The sequence below is a fragment of the Cetorhinus maximus genome, chromosome 2 (genome assembly GCF_964194155.1).
Source record: "Cetorhinus maximus chromosome 2, sCetMax3.hap1.1, whole genome shotgun sequence".
NCBI lineage: Eukaryota > Metazoa > Chordata > Chondrichthyes > Lamniformes > Cetorhinidae > Cetorhinus > Cetorhinus maximus.
The window spans coordinates 137,165,868-137,193,613 of NC_135880.1; the positions used below are offsets into that span (position 1 = coordinate 137,165,868).

The following is a 27,746-nucleotide window of genomic DNA, read 5'->3' on the forward strand; positions in this document are numbered from 1 at the left end:
ATAAAAAATAAATTCTCCTCATCTTGCCTCTGGTTCTTTAGCCAATTACTTTAAATTTGTGCCCTGGCCCTTCCACCACTGGAGACAATTTATCCTTATTTACTCTTCATGATTTTGATATTAAATCTCCCCTGAATTTTCCCTGCTCTAAGGAGAGCAACCCCAGCTTCTCCAGGTTTCACGTAACTGAAGTCCTTCATCTCTGGTGCCATTAGATTCAATCTCCTCTACATCCTCTCTAAGGACTTAACATCTTTCCTAAAGAATGTTACCCAGAATTGCCCACAATGTTCCAGTTTTGATTTATAAACGTCCAGCATAACTTCCTTCTATACTTTATGGGTGTAAAATTCAATTATGTAGCACCGCTTCTAGTGGCACTCGCAATCATATGTCCATCACTGAAATGCGGGAAGAGCTGCGGGCTGCGTTGCCTGTATGCGCCCGAAGAGTTTAAAATGGCAAGATCGTTGTCAACAGGCAAACCATGAATACTAAAATTGGCCAATAAGGTGCAGGGAATACCTTTTTATTCACTCCTGAAACAGCAAGCCTTGGCAAGCAAGATGGCCCCTGTTCTGGTGTTATTTAAAAAGCTTTGCAACAAGTTACAGTTGAGGTGCACCGAGATATCTGCACTCCTCTAATTCTGGCCTCTTGAGCATCCCGATTTTAATGGCTCCACCATTGGTGGCCGTACCTTCAGCCGCCTCGGTCCTAAGTCCTGGAGTTCCTCTCTACTCTCTTTCCCTCACTATCTCTTTTTCATTCTTTAGACATTCCTTGAAACCTACCTCTTGACCAAGCTTTTGGCCGAGTGCCTTCATTTCTCCCTGTTTGGCTTGCTGCCATATTTAGCTTTATAATATCTGCGAAGCGTGTTGCGATATTTTGTTACATCAAAGGTGCTATCTAAATACAAGTTGTTATTGTTAATGATCATATTCTGGAAGCATGTGCTGGGTTAATGCCAGCCATTAGCATTTGGACTGCAACAGGTAGGAACTGGCAGCTTGCCTGAGTTCAAAGTGCACCAGCTGCGTTGTTGATATAGTAACCAGAAGGGGTTCAAAGCTCACGGATGGCACAGCACTATTGCTCTGCAGGAAGTTTAGTGGTTTGGGGGGAGGGGAGAGGTAACGGGGATGCTGCTGGATCTTCCAGGCACTGCTAAAGCGTCACCGTCATCCCATTCCGAATCCCAGGGACAGAGTCATTTAAACAATTGGAGCAGAGGCCTGGAAACTTTGGAAATGCAGGCTGGAATTTTACTGGCACACTGTGGGACCCACTGCTGGCACGAAATACAGGTCCTGGGTGAACAGTGGGATCATGGAGGGGATTTTGCCAGCGATGGCCAGTTAAGAGGCTGCTGCTAGGACCACTGTTCCATTCAGGATGGCAACTTGCCTCTACGAGCTGCCAACCCAATCAGAGGGCTGGCAACTCTGCAGCCTTGGCAGCACCACTGATAGAGGTGGCTAATGCTGAGGCTGCAAGGAGAAAGATAGAGCGCTTCCTTGTTGAGGCTTTCAAAAGGCTGCCCCAGGGCCAGGTTAGCAGGCCTCCACGATAGGAAGGGGTGAATCCACCTAGTGGTGGCATTGGAGCCGCAGGAGCGGCCATTGTCACGAGGGGTGTCCCTCCTTACGAAATGGTGCCTCTGAGAAGGAAGAAGCCTCCAGGAAGCTGCTGAGAGGCTACCTCCGTATGCACCAATCTCCCCACACAACAGGGGGTTGTTCCAATGCCAATCAAATCCGACGTCATGTTAAAGTGACTATCAATAAGCTGATTAATTGAACTAATTGGCCGCCTGCCTCTGGGTGATGGATTCCATGTTGCTGCTGTTCCAGCCTTTGAAAATAACCCTTGGTGGCTCCAGTATCAGCAGATGTAGGTCCCACCAGGCTTAGCATGGTACTTCTGCTGGCATTCTGGGAAGCCTGTACAGAAATACCCACCCTTCTTTGAGGGATAATTTACTCAATAATTTCATAAAGAAGCACAAAAATCAAATTCAGGTCCAGTCACAAATTCCATCCTCTCCCACTCCCAACCCACCAGAATCACCTCACGATTGCACAAAAATGATTGCTAACTTCAACATCTGCCTCTTCCAGAGTAGGGCAGGAGATAAATAAAATCTTAGAATGAGGGATTACAGATTCCCTATCGTGAGGAAATTTTCTTCTTGATAAATGTAGGGTAAATCTCCCTTTAAAAATGTTCTTTGGGGAACATTGAGCTGGTAAGAAGATATCTGTGAATGCTGTGATTGGTCATGTGTTGTAATGTGGTCCTCTCACTTGCACTATATCTTTGAGTATCATTGCACCTATTTCATGTAAATTAAATAATGGACCAGAATTTGCTGCCAAAATAACAGTGAATTTCACAGCGCTTGTCTTTATTATTGTGCAAATTGTTCAGCAACTCCTGGTGAGGAAAAGACACTCGGTAAACTGCGAATTTCCACAAGTTGCTGAATGATTTGCACTGCCCCATTGTTAGCCTTGCGTAAGCAAAACTCACCCACAATGCCCCCGAGTTCCAAGGAATAGTTGCATTTGAGCATTAATTGCCAATTAAACTCACCCAAATTCTTACATTAGAACAGTGACTTACACTTCAAAAGTACTCCATGGTTGTAAAACATTTTGGGGTGTCCAGTGGCTGTGAAAGGCGTTATATAAATGCAAGTCTTCCTTTTCGAAAGATAGGAAGAGTACTTAACAGCCTAAGGACATTTTTAATGTTGAAATTTCTGTTTCTGCAATTCCAATCCATCTCTCCCTGCCCAGAACAACAATTCAAACCTCAAGTCTCCTTTCAACATGTACTAAATTGTTGTAGAAGATTTGCACCATTTTAATTCTTTTTATTTTTCATTTCTCTTTTTTTCTCTCTCTCAATGCAATATTTTTATCCCTCTCTTTATTTCTCTTTCTGCTCCTAATTTGCCTAATTTACCCACCTTCTCTGTTGTTCCTCTGTTTCTTTCTCAATCTTTAAATTTCATCGGTCAAGGAAATAGATTGTTTGTCCCGTGTTCACTCAGATCCCAGATTCCCTGTTGCCCTTGCTTATCAACTTGCATTTCCAGCAACTTGCAATGCAAAAACATTTTCCAGCTGAAGAGTGAAGGAAAACATCTAGCCAAGGGAAGACACTATGATATATCCTACTCCAGCAAATTCTAAGCCAATAATGTTGGACAAGTACTGCTTTAAGTGAAAGAATTGGTACCGATTGAAGTCTAGAGCCATGTTAGTGGAAGAGTTCAATTACTGACTGTATGCTTCTATTTACAGTCCCTGACATTGTTACTGGAATCTCACCATGCCAAAGACCTTGTGTGTTTCATTGCTGGATATCACAGACTGTATGTGAACTCCTCGGACTCTATATTCACCTGGCCTGGCAATTATCAAAGTCAGACACTTACAAATGAAGAAGGTAATACTTTGGTTATTGTTTATTTTTAAACAGGAATTCCAGTTTTATTCTTGGCATTCTTTTTGCCCTAGTAAATACATTTCCAAATGTGAATTTTGTTTCCATTGCCACTGTCCTCTGACAGAACTGTTTTTCTTATGCTCTTTGTTGGCACTGAAAATTTGACAGGGATGTTTTCAATGTATATGGAGGCTGATTATATTCCTGAGCAATCTTGGTTAATGTCAACCTTGGATGAGTGGCAGCTTTTCACTTTGTGAAAGTTGCGGTTTCAAGAACCACTTGAGCACAAGTCTAAACTGGCACTCTAGTGCAGTACTGAGGGAGTGATGTACTATCAGAGGTGCCATCTTTCGGATGTGACGTTAAGCTGAAGTCCCATTTCTGCAGCTTTAGAAAATCCCATGGCATGATTTGAAGAATGGCAGGGGTTTCTCCTGATATCTTGTCCAAGATTTATCCTTCAACTAAAACAGATTAACTGGTTATTTATTTCATTGCTGTTTGTGGGAACTTGCAGTGCATAATTTTGGTTGGATGTGTTTTCATAATATGACTACAGTTCAAAACAATGAATTGGCTGTGAAGTCCTGAGGATGTGAAGGTCGCTACATAACTGCAAGTTCTTTCTTTCTTCAATTGCATTAGTGGAGTGATATGGTTGACATCCCAAAAAATAATTGTTACAAGAGGGCAAAGAAAGTAAAAGGCAGATTGCATCAGGGCTGCTGTCCTCCGCTCCCATAGTAGCCTAATGTATTAATTACAGCACAGCCCAAGGGCAACAGGGAATCTGGGATCTGCGTGAACACGGGACAAACAATCTACTTCCTTGACCGATGAAATTTAAAGATTGAGAAAGAAACAGAGTGGGTAAATTAGGCACATTAGGAGCAGAAAGAGAAATAAAGAGAGGGATAAAAAGATTACATTGAGAGAGAGAGAGAAAAAAAGAGGACAAGGCTTCATTGTTTCATCCTGGATCTGTGCTGAGTTAGTTGTCCTCAGTCAGGGCAGAGATTCGAGCTTCCAGGTAGCTGGAAAGGTATCTTAGTTTTACTCCAGCATAAGACTCCATTGAATCTCCCTTGGAAGTCCAGCTTCGGAGCTCACAGCCTGCAAAGGTGAGATCATTATTTTTGAAATTGCAGGCCAGCCAGTCCTGAGAAGCCCCTTTTCATTCATTCAGTCAGAAGTGGCGACGTTTGAAAGAAACCCGTCGGTAATTCTGATTCCCGACTCTGAGTCTCAACACATGGCTCCCAAGTTCGGCAAAGAGAAACAATGAATAATTAATAATTAATTTCATCTACTCCGGGTACCTCACAACTGTCCAATTTCTTAAACAGCAAGCCTACAGTTCTTTTCTACACGTCCCGATTTTCAAAGCTATACCACTGATTAAATTAAGTTGGCAGCCAGCCAATCTTTGCACTCATTGCAGACCCTTCTTCTTCAGGCAGAAGCATACCATTGCCATTTTGGAAAGCCCGCCAAAAACTGGCAAGTGTGTGAAGATCCACTGTTTGGCAGTGAATGCCATCGTCATCTTGGAAGCCTGTAATCTCTTAAAGCTGTACCCACACTTTTGAAAATCCTCAAAATGGATCACAATTCCACACTTACAGTTCCACTGGTATTCACCCATGCCAGACCAGTCAAGGAATTAGAGTTTTTGGAGGAAAGGATTTTTAAGATACAGCATTGCTGCAGGCCTAAATAGGGGATCAGAAGCAGAACAAGTCAATACGTTTCTTTATTCCATTGGGCCAATTGCAGATGACATCATTGCACAACAAGCTATCGATGAGTCATCTGCAAAATTTGATAACATTTTAAAATCCTTCGACGTTTATTTCAACCTGAGATCCAGTAAAATATTGGAGAGAGCCAAATTTAATAAGAGAGTCCAATTCCCCGGGAAGCCTGTCAATTCCTTCATAAATGATCTCTACAAGCTGGCAGAAGGATGTGACTATGGCCATTTAAAGACTGAGCTCACCTGAGACAGAATCATGGTGGGTGTTGCAGACAATTCACTCTCTGACCTCCTACAACCTAAAGATGATTGTACCCTAGACAAGGAAATCCAGCTAGTTAGACTGTCTGAGCTACATGAACAACACAGGACCATCCTATGGGGAAAGAACACTTTGTGGGACAGAAACCAACCCTCTGTCCACCTTAACAGGACACAGAAACACATGGATCACCCAAGTCAAGGAAAGCAATTCCTGAACCACCCAGCAGAACGGCCTTGCTAGCGCTGTGGTGCGAAGCGCTCTCACAGGGAAGATCAGTGTCCTGCGGACACTGCCCAATGCTCCCACTGCAATAGATAGGGACACTTTGGTAAACTGTGCAAATCAAAACCCCAGCACCACATAGACATCCCTAAGGTCATCCGTGAGGTAGAGACCACAAACCCTGAAGACACGCAGCCATACTCCTTGGGGGACATCAGAGAACGCGGCTCTTCATTTGGAATGTGACATCCTGGTAAATGGTCATCTAACAAATTTTAAAATAGATTCAGGGGTCAACCTGACAGTCCTGTCAGACAAGGAATCACGGCTCCAAGACTTTTGATTTGAAAGGTGGACACTCCACTTTATGGAGTAGGGGGAATTCAACTCCTGGTCCTTGGCATGATCCTTAAACCACTGAGGTATGGTGACAAACAGATCTTTGAGCTGATGTACATTGTCCTGAATCGGCCTTTCTCTCTTCTGAGCAGGGATGACTATGTAGCCCTAGACCTCCTCCAGATGACAGAAGATGTTGTGTCTACCACATTGTTAGTCAGCCAGAACAGCACAATTCTGTGTCCTCAAACACTAACTCTGATTCCACCTGTGGTCTGTCCTTTTTTTGCGGAGCAGTTTGTCCATTATCATTCCAGGTCTGGGAAAGTCTCCAATGATCAGGCCAACCTACCACACACAAGATTACCATTGCAACTCTGGTGGAAGTGGTACCAGAGAAGGATCAACAGCCTGAGCAGCCTCTACCTCCAACTATGATGATGTTACGGTTGGTAGACAAACCAATCACAATGCACACACAGCAACTTCCAGCCAGTGTGCCAGACTACAAGGGATACTGGAACCTTGTAGCAGTCTTGTCCCATCAATAATAAAATCACAGGTGAGCATGCTACTTGATCTTCTTCTTGCCACAGGAATGACCTTCCTCAGCCTCAGAGAGCTTCCCAATGGCCCAAACAGAAAAAGAAGAAAAGGCACGACCAAGCAGACAAATCCCATTTTCGTCCACCCCACAAGAAACAATCAAGAGTAACAACAACCATTCACTGCCAATACCAACCAGGTGTGGTTAAACCTCAAGCAATGGAAGAAAAGAATGAAAGCATACTCAAATGTCAGTCCAACCTCCAAGCCAACAACAAAAATCACAACCACCAGAGCCTGCCATCCTTCCGACAGAAAGGCAAAGGAGACATGGGAAGGTTATATGGCCTTCAGACTGCCTGAACCTCTAACTTCCAGGACTTGATGGGGCGAAATGGGGTAGTGAGAATGTAGTTAATGTTAATACTGTAATAGCAATAATGCTTGAATAGTATTAAGGCTGTAACAATAAGGTATGTGCATAAGACTTATAACAATGTAAGATTTGAAGTAAACTATATCCATGGGACATAGACTTGGGGGGAGGTGTTGTAATAGGGTTCGATACATACAGGGTTATTGTGGGACTGAGTACAGTGCTGCCCACACAGTGATGTAAGAAGGCGCATGACTGAAAGCCAGGGTCAATCTAGAGATGGGCAGAGATGCGTAAAGACCTAAGATGGGGTAAACTCCATACCTGTACCCTCAACTTTATACATGTATATGGTTATGGGTTGTTAATAAAGACTTGATGTTAATATACTCAAGACTACAAGGCCTACTTCATGGTGTCCAAAGCAGGATTCTTCACCACCTGTGGTGGAACAACCTGCCACCAATCACTCTCTGGCCTTGTTACTGGAAGGGGCTGGGTACTGAAGGACACCTTATACCATTCAGCAGCCAAGGGATGAATATTGGAGGAAACCAAGAATCCTGCCCCCGGCTGGTCAGAGGCACTTGAATGCACAAGTCACCTCTTAGAATACACTTAGAATGCACAAGTCACCTCTTAGAATACACTTAGAATGCACATATCACCTCCTGGAATACAGGAGGAATGTCTTGGGAGTGACCCTGGAATGTATGTCATTGCTCATTCTAGCTGATGCAGCAGCAGTGGCATTGCAATAAGGTCTAATAATTTTCCATTAGGGTGTGGAAGATAATTTGTCAAGGTTCTTATTGAATGGTGGAGCAGGCTCAAGGGGCTGAATGGCCCACTCCTGCTCCTAATTTGTATGATCGTTCCCCACTGCCCCAGTGGAATGTATGCAGGTATCAACATTGGCTGAGGACAAAAATTAGGCTTTGCTACGATGTCTTCCAATAGTGTTCCAATAATCACTACTTGGCCTTATGCACATAGCACGGTTACTTAGGTAGGTCACTGTCTTTCGAGAGAGGGGAGAGTAGGAGAGGAACCATAACAGACTGTCGATGAACACCACCTAATGTACATAAACTTGCATTTGTATAGAGTTTTGCACAACCAAAGGAATCCTTAATTGCTTTACAGCCAGTGAAGTATTTTTGAAGTGCAGTCACTGTAATACAGGAAATGTGACAGCCAATTTGCACACAGCAAGCTCCCAGCAATGAGATAATGAGCAGAAAATGGCTGGAATTTTCTGGCCCCATTGGCGTTAGGCGTCATGGTGGGCCGCATTTCCTGCCGCTGAACTTCGAGAACGTCACTTGAACACATTTGCATCTAATTATAAGCCCTGCTGGCCGGAATCATATCCCCACATCAAAATTACTGCCCACGTCAGCGTGACTTCAGAACGGTGGGCTTCATGACTGCCTTTAAAAGGTGTGCACCTAGCAACCTAAACCTCGGGGAGAACCAGGACGTGAGTGCACACAACCTTGCGCAACGCTCACAAACATCACCCGTAGGACATCAAGGAAGAGGTGCCGCAAATTCGCCGGGGGCACAGGCATGTCACATTTTCCCTGCTGGCTTCCAGTGCGGTGTCAGGGCATGTGCTCCAGTGTGGGCCAGGCAGGGGAAGGGGGTGAGAGGCAAGGCAGCACAGACTGAAGGAAGTACTCATGCACATGCTGGGGTGGTGGGAGGAGGGGGGTGAGGGAAGTGGCCATACACTTGGAAAAGCTTGTCAAAAGTGAGCATTGTTCCGCAGTTGAGACCGTTCAGCAGCAGCTCCATTGACATGTCTGGAGTCGGGCCTCTGAAGCTTTTCTGCCCACTCAAGCGACGCAAAAGCATGAAAGAGCCACAAAACACTCCAGAACTTTTCACCCCTCAGGCGCAGGCTGCAAATTAATGTGTGTTTTAGGAGGAGCAGAGCAGTTGGCCGACTGCGCAAGCTGTACAATCCCCTTGTGAAAGGTGGCCTTGGTGCAGTCACTGGTGGAGGCGCTCACAGCCCCTTGCAATGTCTTTACTAAGGTTTGGACCAGTCTCCCTCATAATCCAAGGCACAGCCTTGCAGTGCAGGTTAGGAGAATGCCTGCACCTGAGCTGAGAGCACAGTATGCAGTCCAGTGGCCGAAGCTGCTGCCAATTGGTCAAGTGGAGTGGGGTGGAGGTGGGCGGGGTTTCGGATAGCCAATGAGTGCACTACACACTGGCCATCCAAGTGGTGGTCAGGACTCTCCTGCATGCGTGAAGGGACCTTCAGGCTTAACTAAGAGAGGTTCTTAGGGCACATATGCTAATCCACATGTCTCCCTCTTTGATCGTGCAGGAGGAAAACATCAGGATCATGGAGCCTGGTGATTTAGCGGTATGCCTTATGGCTTACAGGGAGCAGAGAAGAAGAAGAAAAGAGCAGTGGAGGTGCCTGGCTCGGAGGTGCCTCCCTCAAAATGAAGGGGCGGCAGGGCCTACTGCATATGCAGCTGAAGATCCACAGCGAACTGTCGCTCATAGACACCTCGCTAGACCAGGGTCTATAGATGCCGCCCATCATTCCTGCAGATGACCGAGAACCAGTGCTGTCGAAAACTGTGCATGTTTAGAGAACTGGCCGGTCACATATGCCAGCTACTGCAGGATTTGGTGCCATGGGGACATGGAGGGCATCCACTGCCAGTGGCTGTGAAAGTGACCGCGGCGCTCAATTTCTATGCCAATGGTTCCTTCCAGGGCTCCACAGGTGACCTGTGAATAACCTTGCAAGCCTCCATGCGCAAGTGTATCCAGGAGGGCATCACACCCATCTTCGCGAAGGTACAGAACTTTGTGCATTTCGCCCGGAATCAGGAAAGCCAGGAAGCAAGTGCGCTGGGATTTGCACAGATCTCTGGTTTTCCACAGGTGCAGTCAACTACATCAACCACAAGGGCTTCCACTCACTTAATGTCAGCTGATGTATGACCACCACAAACACATCCTGCAGCTCTGCGCACTATTCCCAGGGAGTGTCCATGACTCGTACATCCTTAGCAGGTCTCAGATTCCGGACATCTTCCAGGATCCACAGAGGCTGCAGGGTTGGCTCCTCGGGGACAAGGGCTACCTGCAGAGGACATGGCTGGTGACACCCGTGTGGCGGCCTCAGACTGCAGCAGAATGACGGTTTGGCGAGATTCATGCCGTGACCTGGATTTTGGTGGAGCAAACGATAGGCATTTTGAAAATGAGGTTCCGGTGCCTCGACAGGTCTGGTGGAGCACTGCAATACATTCCCCAGAGGGTGTCGCGCATCATCGTCGCTTGCTGCACGCTCCACAACCTGCAATGGGATAGGACCTGGCTGAGGAGGAGATGGAGGAGCTCCATGTCTCCTCCGATGAGAAGGACATTGAAGAGGATGATGATGATGAGCTCGATGAGGTCCTCGATGGCAAGGATGCTGATGATGAGGCCAACGCATTGGCCATTTGAGGTGGGCGCACTCGGGAGGCCTTCATAGCTGCAAGATTCATGGAGGATGATGACGAGATGTAGTGAGGACAGTCCTGACATCCTCACCTTGCATCTGTGAATGTTTGGCTCCTGTGTGGCTGATGACAGTGCACATACCCTCAGTGCTCAGGCTCATGTCATGGAAATGCAGCAGAGGCCCTAATCATTGCTTGATTGCAGGAGGATGATGATGACATGCAGTGAGGGCACTCCATAGATCTTCACATTGCCTCTGTGAATGTCTGACTCCTGTCTGGCTGAGGGCAGCTCACTTGTGCTCTGTGATCAGGGTCATATCATTGAGACACAGCTGTGAAACTTTAAGTGCACCTGATCCTTTGTCCGCTTCAGCTGTGGCTTAGTTCATAGCACCCTCGCCTTTGAATCAGAGGGTTGTGGGTTCATGTCCCACTCCCGGAAACCAAGAACTGTGATTGTACTCGATAGAGTTGCAATCTGTGACTGTTGATAACTCGAAAGAATTTTTGAGGTGTCAGCTGTGGCTCAGTTCATAGCACCCTCGCCTTTGAATCAGAGGGTTGTGGGTTCATGTCCCACTCCTGGAAAACCAAGAACTGTGATTGTACTCGAAAGAAGTTGCAATCTGTGACTGTTGGTAACTCGAAAGAGTTTCATCACCTGAGGAGAGGTGTCAGCCAAGGCTCAGTCCATAGCACCCTCGCCTTTGAATCAGAGGGTTGTGGGTTCATGTCCCACTCCCGGAAACCAAGAACCGTGAATGTACTCGAAAGAGTTACAATCTGTGACTGTAAATAATATGAGCCACCTCGGGGACATGCCCTCCGTGCCATTTGGCACGGTGCGGAGGGGTTTTCTGTACGGACTGCTGCTGCACACCTTCCATTTTCTCGCCCTGGTCCGCCGCCCGGACACGCCCTGGCGTGCCTTGTTGCCGTCCGGCGGCGGAGGCCCCCGATGGGAGGCCCTCTACGGAGGTGTTCTCCCTCTTTCTATCGGGGACCTGGGCTGGAGGGTGTTGCATGCAGCAGTCCCCTACAATAGGAGAATGTTTAGGTTCACGGACTCCCAGGACACTTGCCCTTTTTGCGGTCTTGTGGAGTCCGTGGACCATGCATATATAGGATGTCTTAGGCTGCACTCCCTTTTTAGTTATTTAAAAAATCTTTTGCTACTATTTTGTTTGCACTTCAGTCCCACGCTCCTGATCTACGGACACCCGGTGCGGAAGGGGGTCGGGAAGGAGGAGGACCTCCTCGTGAACCTGCTCCTGGGCCTGGCCAAGTTGGCCATCAACAGGTCCAGGCAGCGGGCGATCGACGGGGGAGTCCCGCCCGATTGTTTGTCCCTCTTCCGCGGCTACATTTGCGGCCGGATGTCCCTGGAAAGGGAGCACGCGGTGTCTGCCGGCACCATCGAGGCCTTCCGTGCCCGGTGGGCACCTCGGGGACCGGGGTGTTTTGTTGACCCCTTTAATCACATCTTAGTTTGATGTTTGTAAGGTTCCTTTAAAGTTTTTTCCTTGATTTTACAGCTGACCTGACTTAGGGGCTGTGCTTGATTTCTCCCTTGTTTTTGTTAATTTAGTTTATTATTTTGACTCAAAAGAGTTACATCTTCTTAACCTTCCTAACCCTGCCGCTATGTCTTGGTGCTTCCCGGACATGCACAGCGGAGGTGGATCCAGTCTGCTGACCTTGGCGGGCGTCCCCTGGAGGGCCAAGATCTGGAGGGCCCTGGCCTGCTTTCAGTGTCCTGCTGTACGGCAGTGGCACCCTCCTTGGCCTGTTGAGCTGGTGCTGCTGGGGTCACAGGAAGAGGGGATTCAGATGGGCCGGACACTCCCGGAGTCACCTGGTTGGATGGCCCCAGGTTGTGCATCTGCTGATCCTCCTCCTTATGGGTGTCTGTGTGCCCCTGGCTGACTCCTTGAGGAGAAGGGGAAGCTGGAGTGAGATCGAGCTGCCCCACACCCCTCTCACATTGACACTGTTGGAGGCCAATTATAGCATCAGCGATGAAATTCAGCCCATGCAGCATTGTAGGACTGATGTCCTGGACCAAGGTCTCCATGGTGGCTGCCATCCTACCAGCGTTGACCTCGGTGTGTTAGCATGCCGACGTTATCACCTCAGGCTGAAGACGGACGGACTCCTCCATTGTGCTTTGCAATCTGAGGAGTGCACCGGACATCCTTTCCTGGTGTTCCCGAGCTAGCCTTTGTAGCTCTAGCAACTGAGGTATGACTGAGTCCAGAGGCTCCTCTTTCTGACTCGGACTCAACAGATTTCTGGCCTCCAGTAGTCCTCCGAGTGCCAGAAACCTGGGAAGTCCCTGCTGCCGCCTGCTGTGGATCAGAAAATGCGATGTGCTCATCAGATTGTGACCCTGAGGCTACTCTAGAACTGGATTCCACTGAGGTGTGTTTCTCTGCATTGGTGGAGGGTGTGGGTGAGCGCTGTGACGGGTCTACAATTATGGTGTCAGCAGATTCTTCTTCGGGGCTTGAGTGGAGGACCTGGCTCGTGGACCTCCTCGGCTGCTTCCCAGATGTGCCTACAAAAGCAAGGAGAGATAGTGTATGGCGGGGGACTGCAGAACAGGGGAACTGACTCACAGCATGGTTGTCTGATGGATGTTGCATTGCTAGATCTTCACTTGGTTTAACAGCGCCAACCTCACCGTCAGCACAGAAACGGTCCAGGTCATCGCCGGCCAACTGGATGGCCCTATTTTCAAAGTCTGTGAGGACCTTGATTTCAGGCATTCCTGCACCTGTCTGCAACCTCTTCCTCTTGTTGTGTGCCAGCTTGTCCTGCGTGAAGACAGATGGAGAGAGTGTAAGCAGAACACCTGCTAGCCCAGATGAGAAGGATGCCTGGCATGTGTGGGTGGAGAGTGGTGCCATGGACAGGATGAGGACATGATCCGCAGGGCAGATGAATGTGTATGTGAGAGAGTGAATGGTGATGTCCCTTGAACAGGCAGTGAGTGAGGTCCCTGTGGATGTGTGATGGGTTTGTGAGTGTGTGAGTTGAGAGTGATGTGAAGAGTGACTTACCCTGGCGGAATGGAGGAGATTATTCATCCTCTTTTGGCACTGGGTGGTTGTCCTCTTTTGCAAGGTGTTGGCGCTGACCACCGCCTCCCTTGCTGGATTGGTGACCTTGCTTGCTGATCTTTGCCTGGGGGGGTTAGAGGACTTCACAGCAGGCCTCCACTGCATCCAGTAGGTGCCTGTGGGAGGCATCGCTAAATTTGGGGGCAGCACACTTCCTTCCTTTGGCAGCCATGACTTTCCAGCAACTTCTGATCCCTTAGAGAGAGCTAGCTCTGTGCAGGGGCGCCTTTTAAATATGGCGCCTGGATTACTGAAGCCCTGATGTGACAGTAGGGTGGGCAAATCAGAGGCCGCTCCACCTGCGATCCGGCATGTTTCCTGGGAATGTATTATTAATGAGGCAGGATGCACCAGGAATGAGATGATACGGCACGAAAACCCATCATTGCAGCTGGCGGATAAAACATCCTTTTCTCCACCTGCTACCGCACTTAAGGCAAATCTGGGACGATTCCGCCCAATCTCTTTTTTTTAAACTTTGTTAGTTGAGGGATAAATAATGCCCAGGACTTTTCCTTCCATTTCTTCAGATAATTCCAGACCAGTGTTACCCACTTTGGTAGCCACCAGCCACACGTGGCTAATTGTGAATCCAGATGTGATGAATTGCATTTCTGATTAATAAAAAGATACTAATAAATGCTGTCATTGGTATGTGATTTCAGTACTCATTTGCATAGCATATGTATGTGAATTTCAGCACATTTGTTGGTAAGATGTTATGATGAAAATCCAAACTAAGATTTTTTGATGCTTGCGAGTGCTTTACTAACTTGGTCACTGAATGGTAGTAGATGTTTCTTAAATAAATACATGTAAGTGAAGTACTTTTACCTGTATTGCATGAAAGATGTTTTCTATTAAAGTTAGTGCATGTGGCTCAACCAGGGGTACCTTAGCCACACCTGTGGGCAAGTCAATGATTTCCATTAGACAACATTGAGTGAGGAGATCATTTATGTCCACCTGAGGGGGCAGATGGGGCAGTCAGTCTACTATCACATCCAGAAGAGAACACCTCCAACAGGATAGCACTGAATTGCCAGCCCAGACTCAAGTTGCTGAAGTGGGACTTGAACCCATGAGACTCTTTGAACTAGAAGTGAGAGTATGACTACTGAGCTAAATCCAACATTTGGATATCATTTGAGCTGCACGCTCACAAGATAAAGTGGCCCTACACAATCCTGTCACAATTTATTATTCAAATATTAATTCTACATGGGTTTATGAAACACATGAACCAAACATCCTCATGTAACTGGTGGATTATTTTAGTTCTAAACACATCAAGACTGAAAATTTCCAGTTCAAGTTGTTAAAATACTAAACGAAGACCTGTTATTTTAGAATCAGAAAATGCTAAGAATATACAGCTGGTGAATTAGCTTCATCAGAACCTCATCTTCACCTACATTCAGATGCTGATAGATCTATTGTACATTTCCAGCATTTTCCATTTTTAATATAGATTTCCATCATTCACGGTTGTATTCCTTCTATTTGCTTTAGAATCAGTCTACTTCCTGGGTGGAAAGGATCAGCTTATAAATTTTTCAACTCAATACTTAAGTCTTCAATTTAAATGTACATTTCCTGATGTTGTGAGCCATTCGTGTATTCAGTAGAGACACAGAGTAAAAGACAGGAGGAGTGTTAGGGCAAACTTCTGTCAGACTCTTGGAGACTGCTTACCGCATTATTAGAAATCAGAGTTAACCTGTGAGTATCGTAGCCAAAGTACAGCAGTGATCTAAATCACCCAGAACACAAAACCAATATGGACATCTTTCATTCAAATGGCAATCCCTTCATTAGACAGATCAATTCTGTAGAACATTTGCGATGTTGTGTTTCCTTGGTATCATTTTCAGAAAGTGACTCTTTATGATGGAAAATAAACTCATGTCAGTTTCAATATGTTGCCACCTCACAATACCAGTAGCAGCAAGCTGAAGCAAGTCTGAAGGAGACAGGCCACTATCATTGTTCTGACATGGCTAATATTTTCCAATGGCATTGCTCACCCTGAACTTAGTGCCAATGAAGTGAATGCTAATTACTGATAAGATTTATCAATGTTCCAGATTGTAGGAACATATGTTTTATGATATGTGTCCCCAGGAAATATAGGAGCAATCTAGAAAGCTTATGGAAGGGATCTCTCAATCAGGGTACCTTTCAAAATTCAAACATTTATCAAGAATTAGGATTAGCTTCTAATTTCTTTTTGTGTCAGTTTTTACTTATTAAAAGTTACTAATTTTCTTTTAAATAGGAAGCAATGGACCTAGCTGGGACAGGCAATGAATTTGAGTGGTGTGAAGGAGCTGAATTAACTCAATGGAAATGACATAACAATTGAAGGTTTCTCAGTTAAAGGCTGCACGCTAGGATAATTCCTTATTGACTAACCCCTCCCACTTCGGAAGAAATTCCCACTCATACAAACAAAAATGTTCAAAAGTTAATCACAATTTTTTTAATGTACATATAAAGTATTCAAGATGGCAGGACACAGTCTTTAAAGAACTTAGCTGGTTCCCTCCTCTGACATTAAATGTAACTTTTTCACTGTGCAGGTGATGAGGCCCGAGGATTAAGTGATTCTGAGTCATCATCAGACATTGACTCATCATTGGACATGTCCATAGAGGTCCACAAACTGAGAAATGGATTAATACAGCCTCTGACTGAAGAAGACGAAGATATTGAGAACTTGGAAAGTGAGGCTACAGACAGTGACTGCTTAAGGGAGGATGTTCAGGAAGAGACCAGTTGTAGCACAGGGGATGTGTCTGACCTGAACGATGAAACAATAAGTCAGGAAGGGATCACTTGTGAAAGAAGCTGTTCTGCCGACTCAATGGAAGAACTGCAAACGGAGAATTCAGCGAGCAGCACATCGTGCCCCCAATCACACAGTGAGATTTCTGAGGAAGATGACAAAGATTCTGTCACTGGAGAGAGTGAAAGTGAGTCACTCACAAAGAAGCACGATATGGTGGAATTTAATGTCAGCTTTCATCAGCGTTCAGCAGACTCTCCGACCTCCACCCGGACCCTCTCTGAATTCTGTACTAGTAATATAAATGAACTGGTGACTTGCTCTTCACCTGACTTTAGCCGAAGTGAGAACTTTTATACCACAGAGGGTTGCAGCCAGTGTCCCGGAGATGTCACTGGGAGCCATGCACAAGGGAATATGTCTTGGAGTTTGACAAGTTATGGCCTGCTCACCGAGTTACCACCAATTCCTTTTCCAGAGGAAGCAGCTGCTGACGGAGATCCATCCAGTCAGGTTCTAAATATGCTTATTCTAGACCCACCCCCTGGCTTTCAGGACAATAGTTCTGAAGATGAATTTTTTGATGCAGCAGAAAAATTTACTGAGATTGAATGTCCAGTTGACGTCAAATTCAATGGAACTGGAACAGGTAGGTCTGACTGATGTTGTCAATCAGTTATCTGTTCACCTTCACTTACTCCACATAGCAAATTGATTTGGAACAGGAAGTATATTTAAAAACTTTTATTTAAAAAATTAAGAGTTATGGTTAACTAGAATATTTTTATGTCCATTTTTATTCACTTTATAGGTTACTAATTCTCCTTTAAGTAGTGACTTGTGATGACACTATTTAGGGACATGCACTGAGTTTGGGAAATGTGAAGGATCTGAATTCAAGGGTCAAAACTGAAATTATTGAAGCCCTCCTAGTTAAAATTGCATCTTTGAATGTGAAATCAATTTACTCACACTGCTGAGCTCATTTGAAAAAAGAATCAAACTCAAAACCTGAATCTTATCTGAGAATTATTAACCTTCTAATCTAGTGACAATTAGTCCCTGGTAAAGTTGTTCAATTGCAAAAGGAATAAACAGACAATGTAAAACAAGAAAATTGTATTCAATTGAAAAAAAAAATCAAAATTCCTAACTGCTAACAGAAATCTTTTAAATTAAAAGACTGTTTATTGTGAACCTATAAAGTCAGTTATGTGTTCAATTCTCTGAAGTGGGACTTGAACCTATAACCTTCTAACACAGCAGCAGTGATACAACTACTGAGCCAAGATTAATCTTTGATCCTGGACTTGCACCCCAGAGGTTTGTGAGTTCAAAACCCACTATTGCAAGTCATGATGTTGGATAACGGACCTCAAGTGTGAGGTGATATGCTTTGGAAGGAGTAATTTGACAAGGAAGTATTCAATGAACGGCATGACACCAGGAAGTTCTGAGGAACAAAGGACCTTGGCATGTGTGTCCATAGATCTCTGAAGGTGGAGGGGCATGTTAGTGGGATGGTGAAAAAGGCATATGGGATACTTGCTTTTATCAATCAAGGCATAGATTACAAAAGTAGGGAGGTCATGTTGGAGTTGTATCAAACCTTGGTGAAGCCACAGCTGGAGTACTGTGTGCAGTTCTGGTGGTCACATTATAGGAAGGATGTGATTGCATTGGAGGGGGTGCAGAGGAGATTCACCAGGATGTTGCCTGGGATGAAACATTTAAGTTATGAAGAGAGGTTGGATAGACTTGGGTTGTTTTTGTTGGAGCAGAGAAGACTGAGGGGTGACCTGATCGAGGTGTACAAGATTATGAGGGGCATGGACAGGGGGGGGATAGGGAACAGCTGTTCCCCTTAGTTGAAGGATCAGTCACAAGGAGACATAAGTTCAAGGTGAAGGGCAGGAGCTTTAGGGGGGATGTGAGGAAAAACTATTTTACCCTGGGAGGGTGGTGGAGGCGGGTTGCCTAACATCCTTTAAAAAGTACCTGGATGAGCACTTGGAATGTCATAACATTCAAGGTTATGGATCAAGTGTTGGTAAATGGGATTAGGTAGGTAGGTGAGGTGTTTCTCACGTGTCGGTGCAGACTCGATGGGCCGAAGGGCCTCTTCTGCACTGTGTGATTCTGTGAATCCACATATTGGCCTTGATTTTTATTTCGAGTGTGTTTGGAACATCCCATCGGGATCTCAGGAAATTTTAACTCCCAGGCCTCAGCAAATAATGTATACAATCTGCTTCCCAAAATAGGCAAGACTTATGTTAAGTCCAGCAGGCAGGAGCGGGAAATTGGCAAGGAAGTCTTAATTAGTCAACCCAGCCCACCCCTCTCATGTATCATTATTGCTCGGTGAGGAGGATTAAAACTGAATCAAAAGGGCACATGGAGGAAAGCTTTTTGATGCAGCTTCGATCTGGAATGTACTGCCTGTGGATGTGGTGAAGACAGATTTAATCATGACTTTCAAAAGGTGGAGGGTGCAGAAAAAAAATTACAAGGATGGTTCCAGGGATGAGGGATTTAAGTTACATTGATAGATTGGAGAAGTTTGGATAGTTCTCCTTTGAGAAGAGAGGTTGAAAGGATTTGATAGAGGTATTCAAACTCAAGAGGGGTCTAGACAGTGCAGATAGGGAGAAACTCTTAGCATCAGTGAATAAGTTCCAGGCAGAGAATATTGGCAAGAAAATAAAATCAAAGGCTCTTTACCACAATGCATGAAGCAGTCATGGTGAGGTAGATGAACTGGTGGCACAGATAGAGATAAATGAGTTTGATTTAATTGCCATTACAGGGACGTGGTTACAAGTGACCAGGGTTGGGAAATAAGCATTTCAGAATACAGAAGATTTCAAAAAGACAGCCAGAATGGAAAAGGAGGAGGAGCAGGGATAGTAAAGGACAGTATTGAGAAGGGTAGCAGGGATAATCCAGGAAATTACAGGCCGGTGAGCCTTACGTCAGTGGTAGGGAAATTATTGGAGAAGATTTTTCGTGACAGGATTTACTACCATTTGGAAGCAAATGGGCGTATTAGTGAGAGACAGCGTGGTTTTGTGAAGGGGAGGTCATGTCTCACTAACTTGATCGAGTTTTTCGAGGAAGTGACAAAGATGATCGACAATGGAAGGGCAGTGGATGTTATATACATGGATTTCAGTAAGGCCTTTGACAAGGTCCCTCATGGCAGACTGGTACAGAAGGTAAAGTCGCACGGGATCAGAGGTGAGCTGGCAAGATGGATACAGAATTGGTTTGGTCATAGAAGACAGAGGGTAGCAGTGGAAGGGTGCTTTCCTGAATGGAGAGCTGTGACTAGTGGAGTTCCGCAGGGATCAGTGCTGGGACCTTTGCTGTTTGTAGCTTAAACAAAACCAGTTATATAGGTATGAAAGGATAGCTCTCTAAGGCCAATTGGATGAACAGACTGAAGGGTGTGGTGGTAAATAAACAATGGGAAACATTTAAAGTAACAATTCAAAATGTTCAACAATAATACTTTATATTGAAAAACAAAAGAAATATCCATCCATTACTTACTAGTAAAGTTAAGGATTGTATTCAATTAAAAGAAGAGGCTTTTAAAGTTGCAAAGAACAGCAGTAAGCCTGAGAATTAGAAGTTTTAGAAACCAACAAAGGGTGACCAAAAAGTTGATAGAAAGGGAAAAAATAAAATATGACAGTAAACTAGCCAAGAGTATAAAAACAATTTATAAGAGGTTTTACCATTATACAAAAAAGAGGAGAGTAGCTAAAGCAAATGTCTCTTAGAGGAGGAGACAGGAGAAATTATCATCAGGAATAAGAAGTTGAACAAATATTTTGTGTCCATCTTCACAGTAGAATACACATATTACAAATTAGAATTAGAGCATAACCAAGGGGGTGATAAGGGTGAGGAATATAAAATAATTAATATCAGCAGAGGAAAAGTATTAGAGAAAAACTTAAGGACTAAAATTTGAGAAATCCCCAAGCTTTGATGCCTTATATCCTAGGGTTCTAAAAGAGTTAGCTGTAGAGAAAATGGATGTACTGGTTAATATTTTCCATAATTCCATAAATTCTAGAATGGTCTTAGCAGTTAGAAGTTAGCAAATGTAACATCGTTCTTCAAGAAAGGTGGGAGAGAGAAAACAGGGAACTACAGGCCAGTTAGCTTGACACCAGTTGTCAGGCAAATGTTGGAATCTATTATTAAGGAAGTCTTAACAATGCACTTAGAACAAGTTAGCACAATCAGGCAACATCAACATAGTGTTACAAAAGGGAAATCATATTTGACAAAATTATTAGAATTTTTTGAAGATGTAACTAATAGGGTAGATAAAAGGGAGCCAGTAGGTATTTGTATTTCCAAAAGGCATTCGACAAGACCCGCACAAAAGGTAAAATGCAATATAGGGGCTCATGGAGTTGGGGTAATATATTAACATGGATGATAGATTGGTCTGTGAACAGAAAGCCATGTGTTGTTGGGTGACTGAGAGTGGTCATTAGCTGTGCGTACAGTGGATGGCTCTTGTTGCTGAGCAGCTACCCCTAGTTCAGCATGGTGCCTCACTGTGGACTGATGCAGGATGAAAGCATCATGACTACAGCCTGGAAAGCAGACAATCCCCAGCATGATGTTCCAGGAATGGTTGCACGTCAACTGAATGTTAAGGGTGTGGTACAAAAGCAAAAATACCTGGAAAAACTCAGCAGGTCTGACAGCATCTGCAAAGAGGGATACAGTTGATGTTTTGAGACCATATGACCCTTCATCAGAACTAAGACACATAGAAATGAGATGAAATATAAGCTGGTAGAAGGGGGTGATAGATTCCTCCACCTATCACTGGCCCCCTATCGAGCTCTCCTGTCCCACCCCCTTCTACCAGCTTATATTTCATCTCATTTCTATATGTCTTAGTTCTGATGAAGGGTCATACGGACTCGAAACGTCAACTGTATCCCTCTCCACGGATGCTGTCAGACCTGCTGAGTTTTTCCAGGTATTTTTGTTTTTGTTCTAGATTTCCAGCATCTGCAGTATTTTGCTTTTATCTTTGTGTTAAGTGTGTGGTACCCCTTGTGGTTTTAGTATATCACCCCATTGAGATGCAGTGTCCACAAAGCCACAAGTGTGCAGTTGATGGCTCCCAGCCCTATGGGAGTTATAAAATCCACCTTAAGGTGTTAAAGAATCATAGTAATAACTCATTGATAGGAGCAATGTGAACAAAGATACTAAAGGCATTTATCACATTCACTATAAAGTATAAAGGAATATAGAAACTTGATGTTTTGCTCCTTATCCAATATTCTGATAAATTTCACTTAGGATAAGACAGTTCCTCTTTATACAGTTCGATTGGTATGTTCAAAAGTGTATTTTAAATATAGCATGAAAATCAATTAGCAATGGGGGCCAATGATTGCGTGTATCTAAGGGCATAGTGAGAGTTGTGGAGAAAAATATCGAACTGCTCTATGTTAACTAGAAGAACAATCAATGTGTTGTTTGACATTCGTCGAAAGCATTAGCACTACATCAACAATTTAAATGTTTTTCATTTTCTCGGCAGATTGGGAGTCTGCCTATGTTAAGGGGATTGAAGACAAATGGAATGCGCAGACAAGTCTAAGTCTTTATGGCACTGGAATAGAAATCAAATCTGCTGAAAGCATCAAAGGTAAAATTGAAGAAGTAAAATATGCAACAAATGCAGAAAAAAAGCATTTCACACCCAAGGACCTTTATGGTGTAAAAGCTGTTCGATCCCAGTGTTATTCAAGCAAAGGTGAAGATCACATGTGTTGTTATGAAAGGGAAAATCTTGTGTCAAGAATGCAGCAATCGCTAACTCTCTCTTCTTTGACAAGCACTGAGAGTGAACCTGCTTTGTTGGAAACTAAGCCAATTGGTCCATTAAAGCCCATCTCCATTTGTGCCCATAAAAAGGTCACATCAGATTTAATGGAGATGGAGCCTGATACCATGGAAACTAAATCAGTCACAGAAGCAATGACAGTCATTACTCCGGTTTCAGCTAGACGTTACCCATGTGATTCAGACACTATAGAGGGCTGTGCCCCTAAAGCAGACTGTTCTGAAGGAGGAGAGAACACAAACCAACCCCTCCTTAATGCAGAGTTGTCTGGAACAGATTGTTCCAATATGGAGGCATGTCCAACTCCTTCAGGAGTAATTCTGGAGCTTGGACATGCTTGCTCTCAGAATCTAATAGAAAATAAGATGTACAATGTTACCACTGTGTCATGCACTGATGAACAGGGCACCATTAATGCGAAAGTCAAAGAGCATGATGAAGCAATTGCCAAAAACAGTACAGTCCTAGAAAAGGGAGATGAGTGTGCTCAGAGGGTGGACATACATCAAAATGGAACTCCACTCAGACAAACCTTATGCCAAATAGACTCCAAAGAGAATACATTCACCTTCGAAGAAGAGGTTGAAAACTGTGACAGAGGAGGATCATGTAATCAAGATGACAATGGCAGTATAACTTCACAAATATATTCGGTGATGTCCAGTGGGGATCAAGCAATGTCCCCAGAAAACTCAGTACTGGAGGAGGAAGTCTCCAGCAGGAGGAACTCATCTGTGGGAGACAAAGAAAGTAAAGATGCTTACTCTCTCAACATGTCCAGGCTGCTCTTGAATTTAAACCGAGTGTCCTTTACGACATTTGGCATGGTTAAACATTTGGCATCACCAACCTTAGAACCAAAGATGGAAGTTTGTTCAGTGAGGTCCCCTAACATTTCTGAATTTCACATGGAACCTGCGAAAGACAGTTCAAGAGATAATTTATCAAGAACAGGACAGAACCAGGCTGAGCCACCTGTGCCTCCCACACAAACAAATATAAATGAACTCAGTGCAACGACACTTTGCCCACAAGATAAAAACCCTCCTCAGGAAGTATCGTCACTGGAAAATACACCACAGCTGCTTTATGAAGTAGACAACACAGTGACTGAGCAATCTGCAACTCCAATTCGACAAACTGAACATCCATCTACCAAACTGAGCAGTCTCCAACAAACAAAAGATAAACTCTATCTGAATGTTGATTCCAGCATCTCAGCTGCAGTTATAACTGACACGGATAAGGAAACAGATAAACAGTTCTCAATGGGTGGAAAGGAAGCCTGTAGCTGCCAGATAGTATATGGGAACTGTTTTAGAACATTGGGCACTGATGTTGACGATGAAAACAAAGATCTAAAAAATTCCACACAGCAATCTTCACCAAAGACCACTCCACCTGATTCAGGAAGCCCCTTATCTCAATACCTCACCATATTTACTCGGCAAAGTGATGAAACCATGCTTACCAGCTCTTACTTTGATGTTCCTAAAACTGATGCTATACCAAAGCATGAAGAGCCCATTCTATCACAATTCAAGGATAAAAGATACAACATGCCAAATGGATTCAGGCTGATACAGAATGATATCATGGAGCTACTCAGTGTGTTGAAAGAATTCTCCAGAGAAAGTCATGTAGAGGAAGAATGCGCAATACTTATTTCATCAACCAAGCAGAAACTCTACACCGAAAGCAGAAAGCTGATGTCCGCCTGCCAGAAGGGCATCAAAGTAGGTCAGACTCCTGTGGAGATGCTCCTGGGAGTTTCAGAAAGTTTCCAGACCCTCATACAGCTAACAGCAACATGTCTCCAGTTCACAGCCTGCATGCATTGTGCAGAGCGTCATGCAGAAGTGGTCAGTAACTTGACAGAGGTTGTTAATACATATAAAACCTTTGTGCAAGCCTCTGAGGATGCATGCAGCAGAAGGTCTGATGATTTAAGCATGAAAGTACTGGCTCAACAGTGTACTGCACTGACTGCCGGGGTTTTCTGTCTGACCCAGCTATTCAAATGATTCACTTTCGCCATAGAAAGCAGTGTAAAGTTTGTTAAGCATGTGAGAATACAATTGTAAAATCTCAAAAGACATGGAATTGTGCAGCAAGTACATTATAGTGCACTGAGTTCACCCCTTGTAGAACAAGTGTGTAGTACAATATGACAATGTGGCCAGTGCCAGCCAATCAGAGCCGATGTAAGACAACTTCTTACTTGGATGTTAAGGTAGAATTCTTGGCAGCTGATTGGTCATTCAGAACTTCCATATGTATCATATAGTGATACTGGTCAGAGCATTAGAATGGAGCTGAACTTTCACCCTAGAACTGAGTTTTGAATTCATCCCATATGTTTCTTCTCACCATTGGTTGTAAGATTAACATGTTTCAGGGGTCTTCCATTGAGTTCCTAGAGGGAACAAGGTCATGCCACAAAATTCTTTATCATTTGGTATAAGTTGACACCAAATTAGCCATCTCATTCATAGGGACAGGCTGATGGCTCCTGTATAAATGAAAATGCCGTGTGCACATGTGTGCATGTTTGTATGTATGTGGATGGTATGTATGATCACGTGCTGAGGTGAGGGGGAGGGTGTTGTTTTGGGGCTGTTGTAAAAGTAGGCAGAGGAGTGAAAATATAGGAATTATTGCTTAGCATCCATCTCAGGCTCTGTCTGTTTTGGGACTGTTTGATATTAGCACTAGGTGCATTAAGCTGTAGAATATTCCATTCTTTGAATTTGATGTTGTTCATCTCAATGGAGAAAAACATGATATGAAAAAACACTGCTCCTATTTCCATGTTGTACCATTAAGTGGCAAACATTGGATTTCCTCATGATGGCTGGATAAAGGCTGCATTTTCAGTAATTGGCTTGGGTTTACTTGAAAGCTTTCTCCAGCCAGTTGATCTAATACTTGTGTAATTTCTATCTCCATAGAAGGAGGCCAAAGACTTTGTTTGGTTTAGGGCATAGGGATTAAATGAGCCATGCTAAGAAAGACCATTTTCTCTCTCACTGATTTATAAAAACATAAAAACTTGGCTACCACCTCATCAATCTTCTGACATACCAGTGCTCAGGCTGTCACTTACCTCTTGATAGAAGCCATTATTTGTCATGTACAAGTCATTCTAGATTGTTCTGTAGTTCCCCATATGATTTGAGTGTCTGGGACTGATTAGGGAATCACCTTTGTATAATGGATGGCAAGACTACTTTTAATCAGCATCAAAGAATTCTCTTTTTTCATTCAATATTCATACAATCTTGAGGTTTTGGGATAAAATAAAAGGAACATAAATTCTTTTAACAGAGTATGAAATAAATATTTCTATCGATAAGTACATACTTTTGCAGAAGCACATTGTTGTAGGTGCAGAGAGAGAAAGTGATCATTTCAGGTACTTTGTTCAATTATTTTCTCTTTCAACATTCTCAATCACATAAATTGATTTTTGCCCCTACAACTTGAAAGCTGCAGCCTTTCCGTGATCTGCCATTGCAAAGTTGCACAATCCAAGAATTAATATTATTCTGCTCATAGTCATTTTCTCACTGAACATTGAAGGTCAATTTCCATGGGCAGTGCAGCTGGGGAGGTGGGAAGAGCCCACATCTGTGGTCAGGGAACAACAAACAGCCCAGAAAATCACTGAAAGTACCGTTTCTGCTATTTCATCAAGGATCCACCAATCTTGCAGCAGTCACCTGCAAAAAGTCACTCCGCTGGCTTGGGCAATTGTGATGGCAAAAATTTCACGACAAAATTTTAAACTCAAATTAAGATTTATTTACTAGCAAATGAACATTTATTTACAATTATTAAACAGAGATATAAAGCATGTAATTAGCCATAATCCATGAGGGAACGTAAGCATCTCTCTCCATTAGAGAGAGACAAGTGGTTATATAGCTTGAGGGGCACCACTCTGCATCAAGCCTGGGGCAAGGCAAGGAGGCAGGCCTCCATGTACTACCATAGCTGGTACAAGGATTGAACCCACACCACTGGTATCATTCTGCACCACACTCTAGCAAACTCAGTTAACCGACCTCCACAAAGAGATGTGAAGCATAATCAGTTTAATATTTATAAGGGTAAGGAATAAAATCATCCTTTTAATTCTCTTTATTGATAAGCATGAAGTCAACAGGTTTGATCATCTCATTCACAGGCTTCCAGACAACTGGGACTGTTAGCAAAAATACAGCTGGGCAATGACAATGGACACACAATTAGTTCATTCAAATTACAGGAAGGACTTGCTCTTTACATTGATGCAGCCAATTGGTGGATTCAACCAGCGAGCCAGAACAGCCTAGATTGAAAAAGTATTTTCTGCTTCTTTAATTAAAAAGGACAGAGGGGAAAAAAAACACAAATTTTATGAGAAAATAATTTTATATTTTTGTGATGTCAGAAATCTGTATTTGTACAATGTATTTTTGTGGAATTGCTTTCCATTTTTCAGCTATTTTTTCCTCTCCAGAAAGTACTGGTTCATATTGAGACGGAGTTCCATTGACTAATGAGCAGTTTTTGCGTGTGGGGAGAATGAGTGGCAGGAGGCTATCCTGGCCATGGGGCCATCTCCATCATATTTTCTACATCTGATGTTGCACAGTTTGGGCTGTGCGGTTGGGGGACAGGTCACTGACTAGCAAGGAACCCCAGCCATTCTCTATTCCTTAGCTCAGGGGTTTAAGGCCAACTATAAATTAAGAGCCTCCCCTTGCTGACTTGATTGAGATCCGGTAACCAATACAGAACAGGGACCTTACTAATCCAATTGTCTCAGTATTTTACACTAGGCCAGCAAAATAATTGCTTCATGTCAAAAGTTTTTCTTTGTGCTGAGCCATGGATGTCTATGATAGTTTTTCATAGCCATGGCACTGTGGCACTCAATTAACAATGTATAGGTAAAATAGAAAGAACCCCTATCCTTTCTTATATTTTTTTAAAATTGGAATTATCAGCACTTGTTGGGCACAGTACTCTCATCTCTGGGGCCTATGCTTTTGTCCAGCCCAGAGGAGTGGGACTAGGATCTCAGCTTTGTCAGCGAGAATTCAAATCCAGTAGTCCCAAGAGTTCGGCCAATTCAGATGCAGTCCATAGCGGGTTCAAGTACATTACACAATATTCAGCTTAGGCTGACACTAAATTACAATATCACATAGCATTCATTAATATTATTTTAGTTCTCATCTTCATGTTCAACTTGCCTTGACCCTCCCTATCTCTGTAACCTCCCCCAGCCCAACTCTGGTCTCTTGCGCATTTTCCACTTCATTTACTCCGCCCTTGATGACTGCACCTTGAGCAGTCTAAGTCCTAAGGTCTGTAATTCCCTCCCTAAACCTCTCTGCCTGTCCACTTCTCTCTTGTCCTTTATGAAGCTTCATAAAGCTGATCCCCTTGACAAGCCTTTGGTCACCTGCACCTGTCCTAAACTTTCCTTCTTTGGTTCAATGTCA

At 44.0% G+C, this 27,746-nt stretch overlaps 1 protein-coding gene across 1 annotated transcript in view; it reads left to right on the forward strand.

Annotated features, from left to right (window-relative positions):
• frmpd1a (FERM and PDZ domain containing 1a) overlaps positions 1 to 24,790 on the forward strand; it is a 105,683-nt gene extending 80,893 nt beyond the window's left edge. Inside the window, exons 13-15 of the mRNA XM_078559477.1 lie at positions 3,315 to 3,459; positions 16,153 to 17,007; positions 21,946 to 24,790. Coding sequence (XP_078415603.1) covers positions 3,315 to 3,459; positions 16,153 to 17,007; positions 21,946 to 24,275 — 3,330 coding nt within the window. The 3' untranslated portion in view covers positions 24,276 to 24,790. The remainder of the gene's footprint in view (positions 1 to 3,314; positions 3,460 to 16,152; positions 17,008 to 21,945) is intronic.
• Positions 24,791 to 27,746: the final 2,956 nt, after the last annotated feature.